This window comes from Lygodium microphyllum, chromosome 17 (genome assembly GCF_053477565.2).
Source record: "Lygodium microphyllum isolate KBCC chromosome 17, Lygodium_microphyllum_v1.1.10, whole genome shotgun sequence".
Classification (NCBI taxonomy): domain Eukaryota; kingdom Viridiplantae; phylum Streptophyta; class Polypodiopsida; order Schizaeales; family Lygodiaceae; genus Lygodium; species Lygodium microphyllum.
The window spans coordinates 97250133-97271036 of record NC_141151.1 but is presented as its reverse complement, the minus strand read 5'-3'; the positions used below and the strand labels follow the sequence as shown (position 1 = coordinate 97271036).

Sequence of the window (20904 nt, the reverse complement as noted above, 5' to 3'; positions counted from 1 at the left end):
TTGATGCCTACATCTTAACCAAATGAAAGGAAAACCATGTTTAGAACTTTATTTTGTCTTCTATATCATCAAGAGATAATGCAGTTATATAGTCTAGCTAACCAAGTACGTGAATGTACATCCCTATAGCTTCAACAACTGTTCATGTGATGGAACTCCAAACCAATTAGTCTTCACACACATAATCTTCTATAGCAAAAGGTGACATCAAAAGTGACCAGTTTTAGTAGAGACGAGAAATTAGATAACATTCAATGTTGACTTGTGAGACGAAAGGTAATAGCTTCTCCTCCCCCTCCTTTTATTAAAAAAGGAAGCACAATAGGTAATTGTATTGATCACAAAAAAGTACAAGATTACAAAATGAAAGACAGCTCTAGGCCATTGGCATAAACTCAGCTCTCTTTTAAAGAAGGTCTGATGACCAAAAGAGCTCTCTCTCTCTCTCTCTCTCTCTCTCTCTCTCTCTCTCTCTCTCTCTCTCTCTCTCTCTCTCTCTCTCTCTCTCTCTCTCTCTCTCTCTCTCTCTCTCTCTCTCTCTCTCTCTCTCTCTCTCTCTCTCTCTCTCTCTCTCTCTCTCTCTCTCTCTCTCTCTCTCTCTCTCTCTCTCTCATAATGAATTGTTACATTGTATTATATCACATCACAAACAATGTACATAAGATACCAAAGTCAAGGCAAGGTCATTGAGGAGTGTGCTCAATGCCAAGAAACTAAGTCATTTTTGAACAAGATATTAGCACGATGTATAAGATCAAGTTGCCATTGAAAAAGTCCCTTAATCTTGCAACATGATGTTGAATATCTAGAATGGTTGACGGATTTCTTTTGGTGCACTTTATCTACTCTAAAAAGGCAAAACATCATACATGTGAGAATGAGAAAACGTAGCAATCTAGCAACAACTAGTACCCAACAAGTTGCCCATGTAGGACAACATTATTCAAAAGAATGGTAGCATGCAGAACCAAAGTATGGCACATTTATGACCTAGCCACTAAAATGATAGGGACCTATGCATAGGGATAACTGAAATGTTGTATGACGAAATTCCCCAAAGTTACTGACTTAGTTATAGGCAACCAAAGGATCCATGGAATGAATGGATTCAAAATCTAAGGATATGCTTCAAAGCTTCTTACACAGGACAAGTGCCAGCCTTTTTTTTAAATGTATTTTTTCCTAAAGGTACCAGACGCCCCATACGAGAGAGGTAAACACCATGAGCCATCCTTGGGATCAAACTCAAGTAGATCAAGAAACTTACGCACCCGTGCTAGAATAACCAGCTCGCCTCATAGGTCACCAACCTTTATTTTAATAGTGAGAGGGAAGGAAATGATTGAGTGCTTTGCTTGCATTTTATCTACTTGTGGAGAGGGTGTGGACCTAGTGGCAACAGCCCGCATATTTATAAATACACAATGTGTTGGTGAGAAGTAAAGTGAAGATGGTGATTGCTTTATCTTGATCCATCCACTCTTAGTGATAGAAGTGATGGTCCAATAGAAATTTGTGAGACATGTTGTTTTTGCTACTCTTAGGTATAGAGGCAGTGCACAACATGCCATCTGGAATTCATGAAAAGGGAGTATATGCTACTCTTGCCGATGAAAGAAATCCTTACTCCACTCCCAAGAAGTCTATGTTAATCAAATTGGAAAGAAGTTTGATGATCCAAGAAGGACAACAATGTCACAGGTGTGCATTAAGATGATGTTGGAACTAGGAAAGTGGTTGCTGAATGGAAATTTGAGAAGGGTGAAACACCTATAACAATGAGAAATGTTACAAATGAGAGTAAAGGTTCCTAGTTGGATTCTATTGGCTCTACTTTTCTGGCCTTGGATGATAATAGGCTCTGTAGATAGGGTATGAGAGATCAACATGGGATTGTACAACAATTAGCTAGCCCAATGCTTGATTGGTGATCAATTTTCTTAAGGAACTAATTTTTAGTGTTTTGCTACAATTGCATATGGATGTGTTGTTGTGGGCTCCAAAGATGGGAAGGTACAGCACTATGGGACCACATCCATAAGGATGGCCAAGACAACCTTTCGAGGTATTGGGTCCCCTATAACTCATGTTGATGTCATGTATAATGATAAGTGGATCTTGGCTATGGAAAATTCTTATATGATTCTCATTGATACAATGCTCAAGGACAAGTATGGCAAGGTGAAGATAGGGTTTTTTGGAAAAATGGGTAATAAGATTACAGCTTCTATCCAAATCAAAGATTTGAGTCACTTGGTACATTAGGAGTTCATTGATATAACAATGTATGAAAATTTGAGAAGCCTTATGGAAGGAGAGAATTTGTTTGAGAATTTATTGAATCAAGATGTTGTCTCACGGAGTGCAATGCTCAGGATCCGCATATTATACAAGATCATGATGTTGACAAGGAAGATATGTCATACAAGTCCCATAGCCTCCACTAAAGCCTCACATACTCTTGATTATTTTGAGCCCTCTATGCATTGTCATGGTGACATATTCTGGTGAGCCTCTTACTTATGAGGAGACTATGCGCAGAGGTAACAATCACTCTTGGGTGAGTGCCATGTAGTCTAAGTTGACTCACTACAAAAGAATCATACATAATATTTGGTTTCTTTGCTAGATGGTAAACATGCATTGCCATGCAAGTGGGTATTCAAGTTGAAGAGTAACCCTAGTTAACCCAAGCCAACATATAAGGCCATATTGGTTGCTAAGGATTTTAAGTAGGAAAAGAGATTTGATTTTGATGTGACTTTCTCTCTTATGGCTAAGATGGCTATCCTACACTTGGCATTGGTCTTGGTTGCACAAATGGACTTGGACTTGTACCAAATGGATGTGAAAATGGCTCTTTGTGGGGACTTGTATGAGGACATTTATATAAAGTAGCCTAAGGGCTTTAAGAAGAAGAGTAGGGAATACCTAGTGTGTAAGTTGAGAAAAAGTCTTTATAGACTTTAGTAGGTACCTAGGGAATGGTATAATAATTTTGATGCATTTATGGATTCATAGGATTACTCCCATAGTGATATGGGTCTTTGTCCTTACACAAAGAAGACCAGTGATAGTAAACTTATCATTTTGGTATTGTATGTTGATTGTTGGAAGTACTCATGATGAGCTCGATGCTTTGAAGACTAAGCTCAAGAAGAGCTTTAAGATGAAGGACATGGGGTATGTCTCTAACATAGTTGGTACGTGCATTACATGCAATCACTCTAAGGGACTTCTCTACTTGTCACAGAAGGAGTATATTCATAAAGTCCTTGAGCACTTCCATATGCATAGTGGTAAGCCTATTTGCTACCATTACCTTCTCATATGAAGGTCAATCACGCAAATTGTCCCCAATAAGCTGATGAGAAGGTCGAGATGGCCAAGATCCCATATACATTTACAACGGACAACTTGATGTATGCCATGATAGCCACTAAACTTGACATAGCATCTGCAGTGGGAGTTGTGGCTCATTATATGGCAATTCATAGTAGGCGACATTGGGATGCTAGAAAAGGCATCATGCAACACCTTAAGGGCACTACAAATATGTGCATTAGTTATGGTGTCCAAAATACTAGAGTTGGGGCCTACACAAACTCTAATTATGTAGGACATGCAGATAGTAGGAACTCCACTTTTAGCTATGTCTTCACTTTTGCTAGAGGCTTTTTTCTTGGATGTCCAAGTTGCAAAAATGCATGGCCTTGTCTACTATTGAGGCTGAATGCATTGGAGCCACCACCATAAAGGAGGCGATATGGTTAGGCTGGGGGACCTTGGTATGCATATGACTCCTACATTGTGTTCAAATTCTTTGAATGCCATTCAGCTAGCATTCAATTTGATCTGTCATGTCAAGACCAAGTGCATTGAGGTTCACTATCACTTTATCAAACAGGTTGTTGAGAATAAGTAGAAAGAGTTTATCAAGATCTAAATTGACAAAAATCTTACAAATCTCTTATTCTTGTCGTGACAATAGAATAAGAAAAGGAAAATCACACATTGTGACTATTGGAGCTCCAACATGCCGTGTAACTCTCTCTTCCTTGAACCTCCATAGCTCTTGCTTCTCTCTTACTTCCGCTCATGCTTCCACTCCTCCACCTTTCACCATCCATTGCATACACCTTATTAGTAATTATTTGCGATATGTTTGGCAGTACAAAGTGGCATTTTTCACACTCCATCATCTCACCTAACATGAGCCTAATAAATGATTGCCATAAATGAGCCTAATAAATGTTAGCTAGTATAAACCAAACCAATAAGCCTACTTGAAAATGTGTAAGCATGTTCATCAATGTTTCACTATATCATTAGAATTCCCATGGTATGCTAACAAAATGTGATAGAATGAGAGCAATATGCTTACTATATGCTGATAACATGCTTTTAGTATACTTATAGTATGTTCATCATTCTTTCACAATATGTTAATAATATGCTTGGAATATGAAATATGGTTTGCTACTAAAAACTGGCATTATACTTCACAATATACTAGTAGGATGCCCACAATATTGTAATCTAATGAAAAGCATAATGATAACATGTTTTCAATATACTTAACAACATATTTAGTGTTGTTTCATTGTATTTTATAGTATGCTTACAATAAGATAAAAATATGCTTATAATATGATTACATATTGCTATTAAAATATTGATAGCATGCTTATAATAATATGACAATATTCTTGCGATATGATTATTGTTTGCTATTGAAGTATTGACAGTATGCTAAGGATATGCTAGGAAAATGGTGATAATATTCATATAGTATTTTAATAGTATGTTGAATAATGCTAATTGTATGCTAATACAATGCTATCAATATGTTAGGATTATATTTGTAGTATATTTACAATATGCCAAAACCATGCTAAGAATATGCTAAGAGTGTATATAGTGTGTTGAAAACATGCAATTAGTATGATTGCAATATGGTAACAATATTCATTTACTGTGCTTATAGAATGCTTACATTTTGTTATCAACATGCCAACTATATGCTTATACTATGCTAATGGTATGCTAATAGTGTGCTTGTAGTATGTTCACACTATGCTAGTTGTATCCTAATAGTATGCTAACAATATGCTTATAGTATGCTTACAAGTTTCTTTCAAAATGCCAATGTTACGGTGAAAATATGCCAACAATATTCCAACACTCTAATGGCAATATGTTGATAGTGTGCTAATGTATACTTACATGATACTGATAGTATGTTGGTAGTATAATCATCATATATCTACGATATGCTAACAATATGCTTATAGGATGCTTACAATTTGTTAACAAAATGCTAACATTATGCTCACAATATGCCAAAAATATGCTTACAAGATGCTAACAAAGTGGTAAGAGCATACGAAGAATATGATGATATTGTGCATTGAGGATAAGCCATATGTGCCATCCCAATTGTTGGACATGTTAGGTACAAAACATCCTACCAAGTCTAAATGTGTGGTTGATAGACGCAATTATTGTCATGAATGAAATTGGCATGCTTGAGTGTCTTCTGGGGTGGCTTCCAACTTAGCATCCTATAGGGACTTCACAATGTAATTTATGTTATTTTTGCTCTATGTTTTTACCATTGCATTATGCAAATCCTTTTCTACAAGCTTAACCTACACCTTCAAATGCTTCATGCACCTCTTCACATTTTGCACTACATCAAAAACTATGGGCAACCAATTTGGTATTGTGGCTCTTCCTATGCCCACCTATACTTTGCTATGACCTAGTGGTAGCCATCCCCTCCCTTTTGACAGGGAAGGACTCCTCATCGTTAAAAACTTTGTAATACACTGCATATACTTGTTGGAGGGACAACTCCACTAGCATTTTGCAACCACCATTACATTGTATGGCTTTCCAAAATGCATTTCTCCTCTAGCTCTTGCTAGTGATCCTCAACAAACCCTTCTCGGAGCCACTTCACATTGTTTGACTATTGTCCTCCTACATACAAATTGCATCATTATATATATTCTTAAGGACACATTAATAAAATGATCACTTTTGATATTAGAGGCAGTCATGGTCTTGCCGAATGGACATTGGTGTGGGATTATATCAACTCAATTAAATTGTATATAGTTTGCTTGCACAACCACATTTAAAATTATTCTTGTCAATAATCATCCTAGAATATGATACTTTTTATGTTGCCTATTTTGTATATTCAAGGGTTGTGGCATATGTAGCTCAAGCTCTACAACCACTCTTTGCTTATTATGCCCAAGATGATTGTTTGGTAGTTATGCAGCTCCCATTTTTCATTAAATGTGTTTTTTTGTAGTTGTGTATGGTCCTTGAGCTTAATATAAAAGGTCTAAACTTTGGGCCCAAATGGTAGATTATCTGCTTATTAAAAGAGTTCAATGGAATTCTTTTATGCGTGATATTGATACTTTGGGTCTTCTAGATTTTCAATTTCCCAATCAACGAAGCTACACTTATCATCATGAGGCTCATTATGATTACTAGGCTTGATTGATAGATGGTATTTGCTAGGTCTATTAGGAGACGTGATAAATTGGTATTTGCTAAATGCCATGAACAATGATTTACACTCTTGGATATTGTGGATTGGTAATAGTATTGTCTTGTCAAATCGTGTGTCTCTTTTACCTAGCTTGTATTTTGGCATGAATACTTTAAATGATTCCTTATCATGTATACATTCTTTACTAATTAGTCATACTTCTCGTTCATATGATTTGTTTCAAAGAGAAACTCATCAAGTGATTGGCACTTTGTCTTCAATTACATGATGATGTTGATTTTGTATGGCATCCCTTTATTGAGGGCAATTAATATTTCATAAGGGATCATGTCAAATATTATGTAGGATTCCATAGATGGTACAAAAGGCTAAATCAGTATTGGAACATTTATGTAAATCAGACCACTTACAAGTTATTGATGCATAAGAACTAGAGGGATTGGCTTGGGTACATAGGTGGCTTGCTAATAATGACTTGTAAATGCTAGATTAGAGCTCGATGTAAATCTATGAATTATAAGGGTTGTTCTTCTAAGGCTTTTTAAAGGGGCAACACTATTCTCAATAGCAAGATGTAAATCTGTGAATTATAAGGGTTCTTTTAAGGCATTTTTAAAGGGGTTGCACTATTATCAGTAGCAAGATAGAATTAAAAGGACTATGCAAGCTATCACAACTAAAGCACTTTTAAACAAGAGTTGCAAATCCTTTTGTGAAGAAATTTTCACTATTATTTGGGGCCCCTCTTTCACCATGCATGTTGTAGTCAAAGCTCCAAAAGTGTTACTATCTCATGTGTATCCAATAATCAATTCATTTGATAACCTTACTCTTGACGGTTCACTAGAGAATACCTAAGGAATGCCATCACTAAGTGTGGTAAATCAAAGTCTACAAGTTTGGGATAGCATCATTATCAAATTTTACTTGGAATTATTGCAAGGCATCTCATTGTCTATTGTAAATAAAGCTTGGCATTCATAAGAATTATTTCCTTCTTGAAAGTAGGGTTTAGTGAAGATGTTTTCCAAAAAGCAATTATGTGAGACATTAGCTAATTGGTACACAATTACTTTGATGCTTGTGCATAAAATTGTCACATAAAGGATAGCTAAATGTTTGAAAGGTATCCCTTATAATGGCTTGCATCAAGCACAAGATGTTTTCAATCCATAAAGGCAAATTATGTGCCATTGAGTATGCCAACAATACATATCATATCTTGTTGTTGTGGATAGTAGCTTCTGACCCTCTGTCGTGGAACTTTATTACTCAAATAATATCTAAGCTTTGGACCTAAACTACAATGTGTAAGTTATTAACTCTATCGAGATGATAATGCCTCCTACATTCTAGGATCCAATTTGATAGCTCCATGGTCTCTGGGAATATTTGTGAGAGATGTTCTCTCAATTCCTAAATTGTAGGATACATCAACTTATTCACTTGTATATTATCTTGATGATCTTGTGCCTTTTATTCAACTTCATGGTTTGAAGCTTTACAATGGACGTAAGCATATGCAAATGATTACTTCTTGTTGGCAAACAATGAAGGGAATCTTTCTTGCATTACGCATGCATTAAATAAATGTGCACTGCCTATTGACTTAAGGATCAATTCTTAAAAATTGAAATCATTTTATTCCACTGAAAAAGTTTGGTGTGCATTTTTGTAGGCATTGAGGTTCCTAGCTCACTCTTTTCAAATATTTAGGCTATCCCTTTGGTTGGAACTTGGCCCTCAAACATCCATGAGAATGTCTCAAAAATTCAATCAAATGTGGTTAGTAGAAATGTTCTCTATGGGCAAAATCTGAAATTTATCCCTTGATGTAAAAACATACATGGAATTCTAACTATAACCGATATTCAATTGCCATGTAGAATGACTACTCACCTAGACCTCATGGTAAGTTGAATACTTCATATATTCATATTCACATATTGGCTCATAAATTGGCCCTACTATAGATTTGTGGAAGAAGGGTAACCGCATACTAGAATATTGGTTGCTTTGTGCTTTGGTCCTCTTACAAAAGCATTTGGAAATCTAGGAAATGATTGGATTAGGGCATTCTCAAGGCTCACTGCAAAGTACATCCATTAGAAGATGTGTTGATTTTGTCCTTAAAAGAAATTTTTCTTAAATTAAATGGACTAATAGATCAAATGCAATAGGCAATTCTCTTCCTCAAAAGAGCTTGCACTATAGTATTTGTTGCTAGCTCTTCTTGAACCACAAGGCACAACTAAGAGCCATCAAATAAATTTATAGAGTAGCATTCGTACTCACATAGGTGCAACATTATGTCTTCTCTTCAAGCTCAATGCATTTGCCCTGTATAGATTCCTAGATTCTATGACATTTTTTAGAAATGCCTCTTCTAAATCTTGAAAACATGATGAAAGATGGAACATCCTATTCCACAATAAATTTCACAGCATGCAAATGCGCTTTGAAAGTGTACAAATTCTTTAGTGCAATAGCAATTTCACTCATTAAATACAAAACAATGAATTGCCTTTTAAGACTGTTTTCTTTCTTTGGAGATGTATGCTTGCACCTATTCCTTCAGGCTCATTGATTGCAGCTCATAGGCTTGGCTACCTTTGTTGTGGGTGGCTACTTCTATTATAGAATATGTTTGCAAACCCCCCCCCCCAAAAAAAACCCACACACACACACACTCACTCTCTCTCTCTCTCTCTCTCTCTCTCTCTCTCTCTCTCTTTTTAAGTTTCTAATCCTTCTTGCATGTACTATTGGCCACTTTCTATGTTGAATGTTGATGCATAATGTCTTTTTAACCAAAAACGCGTGCATGTTTTACATTGAACAGCCTCTAGATGCCTCAAAGGTGCTTTGCTTATGCTCCTGAGCCTATTTCTAAACATGCTTGGCACTTCATTCTCTTTAACTTCATTCTCTATATATCGATAAGAAATGCGAGGCTCTCGGCACTTCATTCTCTTTAACTTCTGAAACGCTACGTGTTGAAACCCACCACCCGTCTCTCTCTCTCTCTCTCTCTCTCTCTCTCTCTCTCTCTCTCTCTCTCTCTCTGTGTCTGCGTGTCGGGTTTTGCCCTCGTGAGGTGGGTAGTTCTAGATAGAGTCATTATATCCAACATCTATTCTGTAAAGGGCACACATTTCATCGACTGTCTAATTGCGGAAAAGGGCACTTCTTTAATCCTTACAAACGACTCTTTTGACATCGAGTGAATATTCTCGAAAGGAGGATAAGCAGCAACAAGACTAGTACCGTGGAACACCTTTTCCTGGTCGTCTCTGCCTTGGGTTGTTTTAAGACGACCAATACGTTTCTATAATCAAACCATATATGACCTTTTACATGTGCCTTCATACAAAACATACAACAATTGCTGCGCTTCACCTCAACCAATCCAATCACTACAATAAACACAATCGGCCCATATGTCTATCCAGGCCAGGACAATCGCCTCTGCCTAAGCTGATCTTCAACAGACTCCGACTGGCCAAGATCAGATACGGAACTGCCCCATTCAGAATCCTCAGCAGTAGCAAGCTCTGCTTGATCAGACCTCTTTCGACTGCGAATGATAACATCATCAGAATTCGGCTCTTCAAGCGCATAGCTTCCTTGATTCCAAGATGGTGGTGTGGCACACTCAGAATCTCCACGATCTGAAGCCCAAGATGCATCTTTAACTGGGGTTGTTGGATACACAGAACGAACTCGTGCCTTCTGCATGGATGCTACAGAGTCTCTCATTGCTGTAAGCCCCTCAAAGTAGCGGGTGCATGACGCGAGTGCCACTGGAATAGGTCGCAAAAGCTCCTGCACAGTCACCACCACCCCATTCCCAAACATCAATCAAAAACTGTATTTGCTTGCAAGAGCAATGCATCGTAATTATGCCGACGGAAAACGTGCAATGTTCCATCTTGCACCGATCTTCAATGCAAACTTTATATTCTTGAGCTGTATAGTAGCAATCTTCAGAACCAAGTGTATCTATGGGTATATTCATGCTGACATTTAGAAATGAGTTCCGCCCAGTTGAGGTAGGAGCAGACCATAAGTTCACAAGACTTCAAAAAGGCATGCACACTAATCAAGTATTTTTTTAATATCAGCCTATCTGTTTAAGTCTTTTTTAAATGCACCTTTTTTCAATCTACAAACATCAACAAGACAGTCGTATTCACATCCCAAATCCTTCACATGTTGGCAGACGAGGCTATCTGATTCTCACATTTTAGTGAATCTTTGACCCTCTCATTTTCACAGCAAAGACACACTTTTGGAGAATTGTAAGGCAAGCCAACTTCTTCTTCGGAGAAGACTGATGTCATCAACAAAGAATAATTTTCTTAGTACGCAAAGCAGCCTCAGCGTCTGCAATATCGCAGATGCTTGGCACACCACCAAAAAGAACTTGCACAATGTCCAATCAAGAACCCTTCTCAAATGCTCAAACATCATCCTGCTTTGCCAAAGCTTTCCCACTAGGTCCAAGGCCTGCCACAATTACCTCCTCTCGTTGTCATTAATGCTGGGGATAGCAAAATGGTTACTTAAAAGCATGAAAGGCACACTACAGACTAGGCAATACTCCTGTGTTCTTCTCTCCACCTTGCTCCCCTTGTCCACCCACAGAATGACCCACAGAATCACTAACTTAAAACTCCAGCACTAGGGTATTGAGAACACGATTGCACTAAGAGTACAGGCAGAAAGCGTGGGATAGTGTCACCCACCCTAAGAGCCCTTGACTTCAATACAGAACCATGTGCTTTACTGCTCGGACAGATGGTATACAAACAGTGTGCCTCAAGGTCCACCTCTGTAAAGACCCTTGTACCAGATTTGAAAACAAGTATTTACGCACAAAATATGCTACCAAAGCATGCACTCTTACTTCAAATCCACGCCTGATGCAAATGGAATGCAGGACATTTTGGATGGAGCACACAGCGAGAAGCTGGTCCAAGTGAAGCTGGTCTTAGGCTGTCTGACATCTTACTGGCTGCCTGGCACTAGAATAATGTGGACGTTTGTTCGCTTGACTATAGGCTATTGGAGTGAGGAGACTGGGGGGAACTTGCATCTAAGATCAAGTAGTAAAAGCAACTGATTTAATAAGAAAAAAGCCTTGTGTGAAACTCGAGTAAACCTGCTGTACTATGCTGATGCAAGTTGAATTGCCACAACTTCATGCCCACATTAAGTATAACACTAAATTACATATGTATGCTATCCAAATCTAGGTTTCCTTCAGGTTTGGAACATGAGTAAACAGCAACAAAGCACAACAAGCTGATGATGAACCTGAGACCTGGACACCTTGACAGGGCAGAATGCTGAATGCCAAACAACTAAAAACTAATCAAGCCTTGTAAGACATCAGAGGATGCCACAGCTGATGGTCACAACTTTTGCTTGCACAAAGCACAACATTAAGTAGGCATGCGACACAAACCCACATAAAGGAGATTCAGATAGATGCATGATCTGAATGCATTTCATTTAGCAAAGGTCCAAAAAGATGTAGACCATGCGGCCCCCAGCCTGCTGAGTCCACTTCAAGCTTGAGGTACCACTGGAGGATACAAATGCTACTAGCACAGCATCCAACAGCCTCTGATAGACCCATGAGAGACATCATGGGATGATTTTGGCCCCTCGCTTGGTAGATCTAGCAGATTCCTAGTTTCCATTTCTCTTGGCTATTTGTTGTTTCCTAGCAAGATGTTTCTTTCAATTATGTTTCCTTTACTTTGGAAACATGAAAGTTCCCTATGTTTCAGATGTATTTGAGGCCCAATCAAAAATAAATGCATTGCATGTCCCCCAGATGTATGAAGCTTAAGACGAAGAATTCACATCACTCACGAAGCAGCTAGCCGAAATGCAGCTCAGTTCCAGGTAGGAGGAGGGAGAAATTCAACCCAATGTAGCCAAGGAGACCACTGGCATTAAAGACGAAGTACAGCTGCTCCAAAAGGAGGACGAGACCACAACATGGAGATGCTCAAGAAAACACAAAAGCCGGTAGAGGAAGAGGATTCAAATAGCCAAGAAAGGGAAACAACCAGCCCATAAATCTACAGCAGCCATCATCACTCACACACTAGAGGAAGAACAAAAACAGAAAGCAAGAGCACTTCATGTTCAGGTGGCAGGGCTAAAAATGTATGAGAAAGTGAAAGAAGATACCAAGGAACTAAACATCGTGATGAACATCAAGGAAGATTTACACATATTTGTCTGGAGAGTGGGCAAGAAAGCCATCCAAGTTAAAGAAGGGAAGAGCCCAAAAGAGCGCGCTCTCATTCTCCGCTTCCACGCCAAGGAGACTTGGAGAGACTTCTTAGCCCAACACCGAACATTGAAAGGTACCAGTGTATTTTTGGGCGATGACCTAACACCAACCTAACTAGCCCACATGAGGGGGTGCATGCCAAGAGTTAAGGCAGCTAGGGAGGAGGGCAAGCTGGCCCTTTACAGAGGAGGAAGAGTGGTGATCATGGAAAGGCGTACCATAAGATAGTCCAGGACGTATGGAACCAGCCTCATAGTAGCAGCTTGGAACTACAAGCAAGAACACTTCATGTTCAGGTGGCAAGGCTAAAAATGTATGAGAATGTGAAAGAAGATACCGAGGGACTATACACCATGATGAACATCAAGGAAGATTTACACATATCTGCTTGGAGATGGGACAAGAAAGCCATCTAAGTTAAATTAGGGGAGAGCCCGAAAGGGTGCACTCTCATTCTCCGCTTTCACACCACGGAGACTAGGAGAGACTCCTTAGCCCAACACTGAACATTGAAAGATACCAATGGGTTTTTGGGTGATGACCTTACACCGACCTAACTAGCCCACATGAGGGAGTGCATGCCAAGAATTAAGGCAGCTGAGGGAAAGCTGGACCTTTACAAAGGAGAAAGAGTGGTGATCATGGAGAGAGGTCCCAAAAGACAATGTGGGACCTATGGGACCAGCCTCATAGTAGCAGCTTGGAAGTCCAATGCAGCCGTATAATTGGATGCGGGCGCATTTGAGCAGACATTTCAAAGGAGAGACATAATATGAAGACACATCAGGGAACAATTTTACGGTCCCATGAGTGACGGCCTACAAATGGGAGTCAACATACAAGAAAGAGACACATAGATCACACAGTAGTTGAAGTTCCAGAAGAGGGCAATACTATTCAAAGAGGAGCTACAGCAAATGATCCAAGTAACCCACATAGATGAGCAAGCTAGGTATATGTGGGTGAGAGTGCAACGTAATGAGTAAACTCTTTACATTGTCATATGCTATTTTCCCCCTATGACATCCCGATACACCCCACGCAAAGGGACAATCACCATATATAGCTTTGGATGAGGATATTAGGGGAGTTCTCGAGGGAGAGAGATGTCAGCCTACTAGGGGACTTCAATTGCAAAGCAACCTCCCACCAAGTGTCTTTCTTTGATGCATTTGAGAAGATATTACAAGAGCGAGATGGGTCCAAGCTACAGAAGGAGAGCACCTCCCAAGACATAGGGGAAGTCACAAAGTATGGGAGATATCTTGTGGAGATGGGCACAGCACACAGACTAGCCATCCTATGCAGCCCACCGACACTCAAGATACTTCTTTGGAAAGACAGAGGATATCTATGAGGCAGAGATCTGTTATATGATACAATCCCTACATCCCACTACAAGAGCTCACCTAGCAGTTCAGCGAGGCTCTACACACAGCAACAGGTGCACCTTTACCACACTCACTACCTACACAAAGAGCCTCCATAGGGGTGATACCTCGAAATAGTTGGTATGATGAGGAGTGCTATGACACCAAATCTCAACCACAAAGAGAGGTGGCTACCCTTGAGCCAAGATTCCAAAGAGGCCTAGAGGCTTTTCAAAGAGCAATGTCCAACCACACCCATTAGATCTCCTAATACATAGGAATAGTATCCAACCAATCTCTACACCGTAACAGTTTTTGGCCCTACTATTTCCGCCCTTACGAACGCCCACCTCCAAACATTGTGTTTGGTGGTTTTCTCTCTCTTTTGCCTGTCTAACATAGTTTCGGTATCCACATTGTTGCATTTATTGTTGTCGGACGTATTCAAAGGCTGCCTTGCTTCGTTTCGGGATCTATCGGAGTACAGCATACTCTCTAGCTCATTACCTCCACCTCGGTCCTCGAGACATGAGAGTTCAAGGTATAGTGTTACTTCACTCCATAGTGTGTTTGCTACATGAGCGGTGTATTATTCAAATTCATTTATTTGAAATCTTCAATGTGTTCATTGTCTCAGAGTAACCCTAACCCTAACTATGTTTCGTTCAATTTGTGTTTTGTCATATGATTGTAGCTGTGTTTCTACGTTAGGGTATTTCTTTACATGGTATCAGAGCTAGGATCTCTCTAAAGAAACCTAGGCCTTTGATTTTGAAAGCCCTTCGCAAGAAGTAGAAACAATAGGAGGGCAAGATGACTTTGAACACAACATCACCGCTTCATTCTCCCGAACCAAATCTATCGAGAAACAAGCCAGACTAGGTTCCACAGTCTACTACGTCAATTTCTAATATGGCTAGAGAAACAACCCGCAAACTACTATGGTGTCCAAAGGCCATACAAGATTTGAAGAGCCAAATATGACCTCTTTCTTGTGTATCCAACTCAACAACAACTTGAAGGTAAATCTACATTTTTTCCCTTAGATTCGGTACATCGCTGATTTTGCACAAAGGATAGAAGCTCCACAAAGAACTAGTCATCCTCACGTGGAAACTGGCATGGAGTACAAACCCTTCATTTCATTATCACATCCATCTCCATGTCTACCTCTTACATCTATGTCATCTACATCTCCACCTTCCACTTCTCAATCTTTTGAGTCTACATTCTCTTTTCAACAAGATGTAGGTGATTCTCATAAAAAAAGGGACTATGTAATCACAATAATGGTTCATAAGTCTAGAAGACTATAGACTTTTGTTCTTAAACTCAAAGAAAGGTGATGAGTACAAAAGAGTAATTTTTTCATAATAGGTAGTTGTATTAATTGCAAAAAAAGTACAAGATTATTGATTGAAAGATGCAGGATGACTCTTACGCCATCATGCATAAACTTAACTCTCTTTTACAAGCAACATGAGAAAGGTACAAAAGATTAATTCAAACACCTATAAGTTCTCTCTCTTCTTTTCCTTCAATTTTTCCTTCTCAATGTCATTTTGAAGTAGGCGAATCTTGTTCATTTTCATTTAATCCATTTAATGGACACAAAGAATCAAAATCATTTCCAATAATTGCATCTATCAATTCATTCAATCTCCCACCCACCCATCCTATTGAGAAACCACATCATTCATGTATAATTGTTGGGATAAAGGCCCGGTTTAAACCCCTCGTGTATAGTACCCACATATTGTACATGTGAATGCACCCTTTACGTGCATACCAACACATTGTTGCTACACTCTTATCGAATCGTACTTTTCACTTTGCTCACTCTCTCTCCAACAATCACACACTCTCTCGCTCACCCCTGCTCGACTTTCATCTCTCTCAGTTGTGCTCCTCTCCCAAAAACTGGTATTAGAGCGAGGTTCTGCACGTTTCTCGATGCACAGTCGGCCGACAACGGACAGAAGACGCACAGCTTACAATCGCAGGCGAATAGCCCAGGCGACAACCAAGCAGCCTGCGGGGCAAGTTTCGGCGGGGACCATCGTCAGGCCATAGGCCACTGGCTAACAACCAACAAGACTGACGGACTATTCGCGACGCGTCCAAAAGTGATACGTGGGGGAACCAAGCAGCAGTCGCCGGCAGCAACGTGAAGCGACACACGGAAGGTCACTTTGTTCCGTCTCTCTCCAGCGGTCACACACTCTCTCGCTCACCCCTGATCGACTTTCATCTCTCTCACTTGTGCTCTTCTCCCAAAAACTGGTATCAGAGCGAGGTTCTGCATGTTTCTCAATGAGTAGCCGGCTAACAACAGCTTACAATCATAGGCAAATAGCCTAGGCAACAACCAAGCAGCCTACAGGGCCATCGTCAGGCCATAGGCCACTGGCTGACAACCAACGAGACTGACGGGCTATTCGCGACGCGTCCAACAGCGACACGCGGGGGGACCAGGTAGCAATTGCCGATAGCAACGTGAAGCGACACGCGGGAGGGGGGACCAAGTAGGAGTCACCGGCAGCAACGGGTAGTGATGGGACCCGCGGCAGCAAACAAGCCATGCGACCCACCTGACAAGTCAACAGACCCCCACGTCAAGTTTTTTTTTTTAACTAAATTTTCCCCTAAATCTTTTCAATCACCACTTACTCCTGGCGAGAATTCACACGCTGGAGGCACAGGTCACAGATATGTACAAATCTGGTTCAAAAATTTGGGGCTTTTCCTAGTTTTGATCTCATCCATGCTTATCAGCATCATTCAAGTCAGAAATTGCAGACATTGCGTTTGGTGACCTCAATTAAATTGGGGCTTTTGCCAAATTTGTTGGAATTTCGCTCTTTTGAGTAAAATTTCTTGACATTGGATCCCAGAAATTTGAGGCTTTTCATGTATTGGTAAATTTTTGCTTAGTTGGGTTAGATTGGTTGACATTCATACAATTTTGGACTTGAAATTTTGAGTATTTGTGTAGAATTTGGTAAATTTCTGCATTTTTTGCCCGTGTGGTAGTTGGTTCATGTACAAACAGCAGAGATTTATTTCTGGTTAAAAAAGAACAACAATGTATTTTATTGATTCAGCTTGTGCTTTTGCACATTAGTGCATTTACTCTTGTGTTCGTGATGAAATGGCTACAACTTCTTCCAATTCAGACATCAAGAGTTTGATGGAGATCAAACAGTTTGATGGTCATGGCTTTGACCTTTGGAAAGACTAGATGCAGGACATTTTGTTCCTAAAGGATTGTGAGGATGCTTTGCAAGAAGATAAACCCACACTAATGTTTGATGCAGATTGGGCTAGAGTAAATAAAAAGGCTCTGGCTTACATAAAGATGGGTATCACTGATGACATTCTGACAGACATTAAGGGTTTAGATAAAGGTTATGCAATATGGGAGAAGCTGAAAACTACTTATGAGATCACCACACTTGTTAATCAGGTGCATTTAATATGCAAGTTGGTGAACATGCGACTAGATGAGTCAAAGCCCGCAGTCGAGCATTTGAGTACATTTACAAGGATTCTAAATCAGCACCAAGATGCAAATTTGGACTTTGATGATAAGTTGAGGGCGATCTTTTTTATCATGACACTGCCTAACTCTTACGACCTTGGTGGTTTCACTCAGCAATAACCCCAATCTCTCATATGATGGGGTGAGGGGTTCTATCTTGAATGAAGAAACTAGACATATGTCTAGTGGAGAAGGCAACAACTCAGCTTATAATGTGAGAGGCAAGACTGAAAAGAAAAATGCAAATGCAGGGCACAAAAACACGAGCAAGAGCAAAGGAAATGAAAAGAGTGACATTACTTGCTATCACTTTGGTCGGAAGGGCGACAAGAAACCTGATAGCACGTATTACAAAAAGGAACAAGAGAGAAAGATGAATTCAGGAGATAAAAAGAAGAATGAAGATAAGACAGATGCATCGGAGACAACCAAAGCCAAAGAAAAGGCCAATGTGGCCTCTAGTGTGGTTATAGAAGAGCTTTCAGATACAGAGGCTGACGTATTATGTGCAGTTGATTATGATGCCCTTATATATCACATGCAGGATATGCAAATTACCAAGGCTGATGTGATTGATGTACTTTTGTTAGTTGATGATGGTGTCACTCAGACTTGGATTGTAGACTCTGGTGCCTCTTTCCATGTAACTCCCTGCTTGGAGTGTTTTGCTATGTTCAATGTACGCAGTTATGGAAAGGTGTATCTTGGAAATAACCATGCTTGTAGCATTGATGGGATTAACATAGTACACTTGTCTTTAGACAATGGTCAAGAGCTTGTGCTGAAAGATGTCATATATGTTCCTGGCATTAAAAAGGAGTTCACTATCTGTTGGTCAACTTGACTTGTATGACTACACCACACTGTTTAGTGGTGGTTTGTGGAAAAAGAAAAAGGGTTCCATGCTGATTGCAAAAGCAACCAAGAAGGGCACTTTGTATTGTTTGCACTGTAAAACCTTGAATGGCAAGTTTCTTGTAGTTGCTGAAATTTGCAGCCACTTGGAGTTATGGCATAAGAGATTAGGAGATATGAGTTGAAAAGAACTTGATGTCCTTACCTCTCTGAAAAGGGTTGATGGAAAAGACTCTAAACTTGACTTTTGTAATGAGTGTCAGTTTGAAAAGCAAATAAAAAAATCGTTTTACTATGGTATCTCTCGTAAGTCCAATGTCTTGGACTTAGTGCATTCTGATGTATGTAGTATGCCCGTGAAATCATTGGGTGGTGCTACATATTTTGTCTCCTTTATTGATGACTGTTCCAAGAAGATTTGGGTGTACTTGCTGAAAAAGAAAAGTGAAGTGTTTACTGTTTTTAAAACTTTTCATGCATTTGTGACCACTCAGATAGGTAGAAAGCTGAAATGCTTGAGAACTAATAATGGGGGTGAGTTCACATCGATTGAATTCAAGACCTTTTATGACTTGCACGGTATTAAGAGGGAGCTTACAACCCCTTACAGTCCATCAAATGGGGTGGCTGAAAGACATAATAGGACCTTATGTGAAAGAGTGTGGTGCATGTTGTCCAGTCCTAATCTCCCTCATGCATTTTGGAGAGAGGCACTCAAAACCGTGGTTCACATTTGCAACCGCTCTCTAAACAGGTCCTTAAATAATGGCATCCCTAAGGAGGTTTGGTCTAGCAAATCGGCCTCATATGACCATTTATGCATATTTGGCTGTGATAACTTTTTGCATGTTAGGGATGAGCTGAGGAACAAACTTGACCCAAAATCCACCAAATGTATTTTTATGGGCTATAGTGATGAGCGTGAATTTGGCTACAAAGTGTGGTTACCTCAATCCAAGAAAATAAGCCGTAATGTTGCGTTTAATGAGGCGAAATTGCCGAAAGATACTTTAGCCTCTAATGAAGATATGAAAAAGGTGAAATTTCAAAGTTTGCAGCCACCTATTACTTCAGAAAATGAGCCTCATGATGCTGTACCACAGGTTGAAACTAATGATCAGCCGGTTATTTTTGAGCTAGATGATGATGGACAGCAAATAGGAGCACAAGGAGGTCATAGACAGCAAGATAGGCTTGCTGATTATGAAAATGTAGGTTCTCGAAGTGAAAATGAAGGTGTTGTATAGCATGAACAACCAGCTGAAAATGGATTACAGCAACCAATAAATGCTGAAAATAATATACCTCCAAATGTAAACCCAAATTCCTGAAAATGTTGATCATTAAGTACACAAGTCTACACGCATAAGAAGGCAACTACATAGGTTTGACCCCTCCTTGCATTATATGACACTTACAGATGAGGGTGAGGCTCTTACATACAAAGAGACCAAGTCATGTGAGTTCAGCAGTAAGTGGGAGCTTGCTATGCAAGAAGAGATTAAATCTCTATATACAAATGATACTTGGGATCTTGTGTCGTTGCCCAAGGAAAGGAAGCTACTTCCAAACAAATGGGTGTACAAAGTAAAGACAGTTGATGGAAAACCCAAGTACAAGGCAGGGCTAGTTGCCAAAGGGTATACACAAAAGGAAGGGATTAACTTCCAAGAGGTTTTTTCACCTGTTGTGAAGATGGCCACTCTATGGGTGCTTTTTGCTCTCACTATTGTTTTAGACTTAGAGTTGTATCAAATGGATGTAAAAACAGCTTTCTTGCATGGTGACATTGATGAGGAAATCTATATGAAACAGCCCGAGGGCTTTGTAGTTCCTGAAAAAGAGCAAATGGTGTTTAAACTAAAATGCAGCTTGTATGGGCTGAAGCAAGTACCACGGCAGTGGTACAAAAAGTTTGATACCTTTATGCTATCTCATGAGTTTACATGCAGCCATGCAAATCATTGCTTGTACATGAAAAAGGATACAAATGGCAGCCCCATCATACTTGTTTTGTATGTGGATGATATGTTACTAGCTTGGATACTCTCAAAAATCAGCTGAAATCAGCCTTTTCCATGAAAGATTTGGGAAATGCAGAGCATATTTTGGGCATGAGGAGTCGTACAGATAGAATGCAGAAATTGTTGTTTTTATCTCAAGAAAAGTACATTGACAAGGTACTGGACAGATTTAATATGGCTGAACCTAAGCCTTTTGGGGTACCCTTACCTCCTTATCTCAAGCTTAGCAAAGCCAACAACCCAAAAGATAATGTGGAAGCAAATGCTAT

At 39.6% G+C, this 20904-nt stretch overlaps 1 protein-coding gene across 1 annotated transcript in view; it reads right to left on the bottom strand.

Annotated features, from left to right (window-relative positions):
* Positions 1 to 9636: 9636 nt before the first annotated feature.
* The window catches only part of AUG2 (HAUS augmin-like complex subunit), a 95751-nt gene continuing 84483 nt past the window's right edge, over positions 9637 to 20904 (bottom strand). Inside the window, 1 exon segment of the mRNA XM_087697805.1 lies at positions 9637 to 10357. Coding sequence (XP_087553931.1) covers positions 9977 to 10357 — 381 coding nt within the window. The 3' untranslated portion in view covers positions 9637 to 9976.